The 4,294-nt window shown below is 41.6% G+C and overlaps 1 protein-coding gene across 3 annotated transcripts; it reads left to right on the top strand.

Annotated features, from left to right (window-relative positions):
* Positions 1 to 328: 328 nt before the first annotated feature.
* Positions 329 to 3,454, top strand: LOC145652080 (uncharacterized). Of its 3 annotated transcripts, none has more exons than XM_081701461.1 (6): positions 329 to 539; positions 771 to 1,622; positions 2,247 to 2,429; positions 2,603 to 2,663; positions 3,002 to 3,052; positions 3,198 to 3,454. In XM_081701461.1, the coding sequence occupies exons 1-6, from the start codon at positions 401 to 403 to the stop codon at positions 3,259 to 3,261; spliced, it is 1,350 nt and encodes a 449-aa protein (XP_081557587.1). In that variant the 5' UTR covers positions 329 to 400; the 3' UTR covers positions 3,262 to 3,454. The 3 variants fall into 3 exon arrangements, with proteins under 3 accessions (XP_081557587.1, XP_081557586.1, XP_081557585.1); XM_081701460.1 differs by having other exon boundaries at positions 2,208 to 2,429; XM_081701459.1 differs by having other exon boundaries at positions 771 to 2,429.
* The last annotated feature ends 840 nt before the right edge of the window (positions 3,455 to 4,294 follow it).

Raw genomic sequence — 4,294 nt, 5'->3', positions numbered from 1 at the left:
TCCGTGTTTTATCATGTTTTCCTCCTCATTCACTTCATGGTCTAACAAAACAGAAATGTATTCCCCTTTTTTTGAATGCATTCCATTCGTAAAGCAGAAAGGGGAAAAAAAATCACCGAAACCAATCCGGAGCATTGTGTGCTGACTGTGCAGCGTTTTTAGACACACTCTCTACACGTGTAACATAAAACCCGCTCAAACTTAGATGACCTTTCAGATACCCCACATCACAAAAGACAAAGAGAGAGAAAGAAAGAAAGAAATCCTGGTGAATCAGTATGAAAGCCCAGAGTCACTGGGGAGTTTGTAGACTTGTATATAACAGGCCATGGGCCCGATAGCCGCAGAGTTCTGAGGAGCAGTAAACTTTTATGGTACACAGTTCCTTGCTGAAGGGGAGATGTTGGTGGTGTTAGTGTTGGTGTTGCTGGCCCCCAGTGTGAGTGAAGGACGGGTGCTGAGCAAGTGTGAGCTGAGGGATCAACTGAACAGGACTCTTCCTGCCAGCGTGTTGGACCATATTACTGATTTTGCTGAGAGTAAGTTAAGTATACATATCTGCTCATGGTAAAAGTGTCTTCGTTTTGAGAATAAGCAGGTATTTAAACCAGTGTCACCTCAAAAAGCTCAGGAATTAAGTGTGGTAAGCCTAAAAATATACTGTAATAACAAGCAGCTATTGGAATAAAAAAGCTGGAAACACAGGAAGAAACAAAATTTGTTTTAACTGCTGTCCTTATTGTACTTCACTATATGTTTCCTTTTCACAGTTGTGTGCAATGTTGAGCTGAACTTTGGTCTCAACACCAGCGCGATCCACAAGATTACTCTTCCTCATGATGATGACGGTGACATAATGATGACGGTGAGGTCTGACTCAGGGTCAAGCAATAAAGATTCCAGCGAGACGCCAAAACAAGCTTTCCATCCTTGGACAGACAAGCCATCCACGGTCCCACAGGGTAGTAGACGCACACTTGGTATATTTTGGTCCGCGGCTACAGAGGAGTCAGATGAGTCCAGCGATGGTGAGATCAGAAGACGTGCAGCCAGCGGTGCTGCTTCAGCGGGCAACTCAACCACTGCTCCGAAGAAAAACGTGTCAGCTCTCGCAGACGATCATGATCCACAGGGGCCCAGTCCTGCACAGTGGCCAGGCAGCGAAGAATCCCAAGACAAAGAAAAGAACAACACTAAAGAAACATTTTTAGCTACTATAGTCCTACCGACTAAGCACCGCACCACAGCTACTACAACCATACCAACTAAACACTCCACCACAGCTACTATAGTCATACCGACTAAGCACCGTATCGCATCTAATACAGCCATAACGACTAAACACCACACCACAGCTACAACTATACTGACTAAACACCATATCGCAGCTACTACTTCCACAATGACTAAACACCCCACCACAGCTACTACAACTATACCGACTAAACACCCCACTACAGCTATTACAACTATACCGACTAAACACCTCACCACAGCTACTACAACTATGCAGACTAAGCACCCCATAACATCTACTACAACTATACCGACTAAACACCTCACCACAGCTACTACAACTATGCAGACTAAGCACCCCATAACATCTACTACAACTATACCGAGTAAGCACCCCATCACAGCTACTACAACTATACCGACTAAGCACCCCATCACAGCTACTACAACCATAACGACTAAGCACCCCACTGCAGCTACTACAAGCATAACGACTAAGCTCCCTGTCACAGCTACCCCGGCCATAATGACTAAGCACCCCATCACAACTCCTACAATAATAACTGAACACCCCATCACAGCTACTAAAATACCGACTACACACCCCATCACAGCTACTAAAATACCGACTGCACACCCCATCACAGCTACTAAAATACCGACTGCACACCCCATCACAGCTACTAAAATACCGACTACACACCCCATCACAGCTACTAAAATACCGACTGCACACCCCATCACAGCTACTAAAATATTGACTGCAAACCCCATCACAGCTACTAAAATACCGACTACACACCCCATCACAGCTACTAAAATACCGACTACACACCCCATCACAGCTACTAACATAACGACTACACACCCCATCACAGCTACTACAACCATAATGACTAAACACCCAATCACAGCTACTGCTGGCCTCAAGCAAAATGTTTCATCTGTAACATCTAATTCCCCCACTGCAGCCACTGCTCCCCCCAAGACAAATGGTTCTTCTCCTGTAGATGGTAATGGCCCACGTAGGATCAGATGTGTGAAGAACGAACATGACGTCGGCAGCGACAAATCTGTCAAAGATGGCAACAGTAATGTGTGGACACTGTACGGTTTGTTTCAGTTGCCAGATCACATTGCCTGCTTCTCAGAACATCAACCCTCACTCAACCTCTGCAATATAACCTGTGATAGTGAGTACATTTAAAAATCAAACCTCAGATAGACCTTCTCAATTATTATTTTTTTGTTTGTCTTTCAGCAATTCTTACTCAACAAACTGAAAATATTTTCATATATTAATGAGAGTAAACAACATCTGAAGTTAATGTCCTTGTGGCTATCTGATTGAAATCTCTCTGTAAAGATCTGACAGATGATGACCTCAGTGATGATATAGCTTGTGTTGGGACCATCCTAGCTGAAGTGTAAGTAAAAATAATTCAGACAAATTCTTTTACAAAAATGTTTGATTCTGACATATACTTGAGTGTAAGCTATTTTGGGTGGACAAACACTAAGTTACTTGTTAATTTGTTAACTGTTTGAGCTTACTTTTGATTAGTTAAAATATCCATGTCATCTTTACCCATGAAAAACAACCTGAATAAGGGAGGTTAATCCAAGCCTGTAACTGTGTTACAATTTTACAGGCATTACTAAAGTTAACAGTGAGTGTTAAAATTCTGAAGAGACAACTGTGGTATATCTCAATGTCAGCTAATTTTCTAAATATAGCAATGCTTTGTGTAACTCCCCACAACAGGTTTTCAATGAGTAAAAATCATGGACATTATGAAGAGCGCTTCCAGAAATTGTAAGTATGTAAAGACAACACGCAAACTAATGAATTGGTTCAGCTGTTTTGTTTGATAGTGCCTGTTGTTGGCTGTGACGCATGTGTTGTAATTGCTGAACTTCTATGTGCTGCTTTCTAGAAAAAAGTTTTTTCTCTTTTGTAGTTTTTCTGTTATCCATCAGAAGGAGTGTAGCAGCGTGGGTGACCTGTATTTCTCCAGCTGTTAATATTGTATCAGTCAGCTCAGCTCAGCAATTTCACTTCGCCTGGGTAACCCCATTTTCTAACTGTAGACCTGAAATGTTATTACTCTTGCAAATAAATGTTATTTAGCTTCTTACAAACTAATATGCTAGACTACAAGTATTTTTTGTTCAGTGTCTTGTGAATTTCTAATATGACTGTATACTGTAAAAACAATTAAATCCATCAATTAATGAATGTTTTGGGTAATTCATTTCTGAGCTAGCAACAAAAGAGTACACAAGCACACTTTAAAGTAAACAAGATAGCGTTTTAGACAGAAAGGTTTTAGACACAGTTTTAAACACATAAAGGAAATACTACCACACATTTGCATGCACATATTACTTCTTATTCCTCTCATTTGCATGATAATATACACTGCCTTGCCAAAAAAAAAAAGTCACACATTCTAATATTTCATTGGACCGGCTTAAGCTTTGATTACGGCATGCATTCATTGTGGCATCGCTTCCAGAAGCTTCTGCAATGTCACAACATTTATTTCTGTCCAGAGTTGCATACATTTTTCCCCAAGATCTTGTATTGATGATGGGAGATTTGGACCACTGCGCAAAGTCTTCTCCAGCACATCCAAAAGAATCTCAATGGGGTTCAAGTCTGAACTCTGTGGTGGCCAATCCATGTGTGAAAATGATGTCTCATGTTCCCTGAAACACTCTTTCACAATTTGAGCCCGATGAATACTGGCATTGTCATCTTGGAATATGCCTGTGCCATTAGGGAACAAAAAATCCATGGATGGAATAACCTGGTCGTTCAGTATATTCAGGTAGTCAGCTGACCTCATTCTTTAGGCACATAACGTTGCTGAATCTAGACCTGACAAAGTGCAGCAATCCCAGGTCATAGCACTGCCCCCACAGGCTTGTATGATAGGCACAAGACATGATGGGTGCATCACTTCAGCCGCCTCTCTTCTTACCCTGATGAGTCCATCACTCTGGAACAGGGTAAATCTGGACTCATCAGACCATATGACCTTCTTCCATTGCT

Source organism: Electrophorus electricus, chromosome 18 (genome assembly GCF_041902795.1).
Source record: "Electrophorus electricus isolate QZ-2024a chromosome 18, ASM4190279v1, whole genome shotgun sequence".
Taxonomy (NCBI): domain Eukaryota; kingdom Metazoa; phylum Chordata; class Actinopteri; order Gymnotiformes; family Gymnotidae; genus Electrophorus; species Electrophorus electricus.
This window is presented reverse-complemented; position numbering and strand designations above follow the sequence as displayed.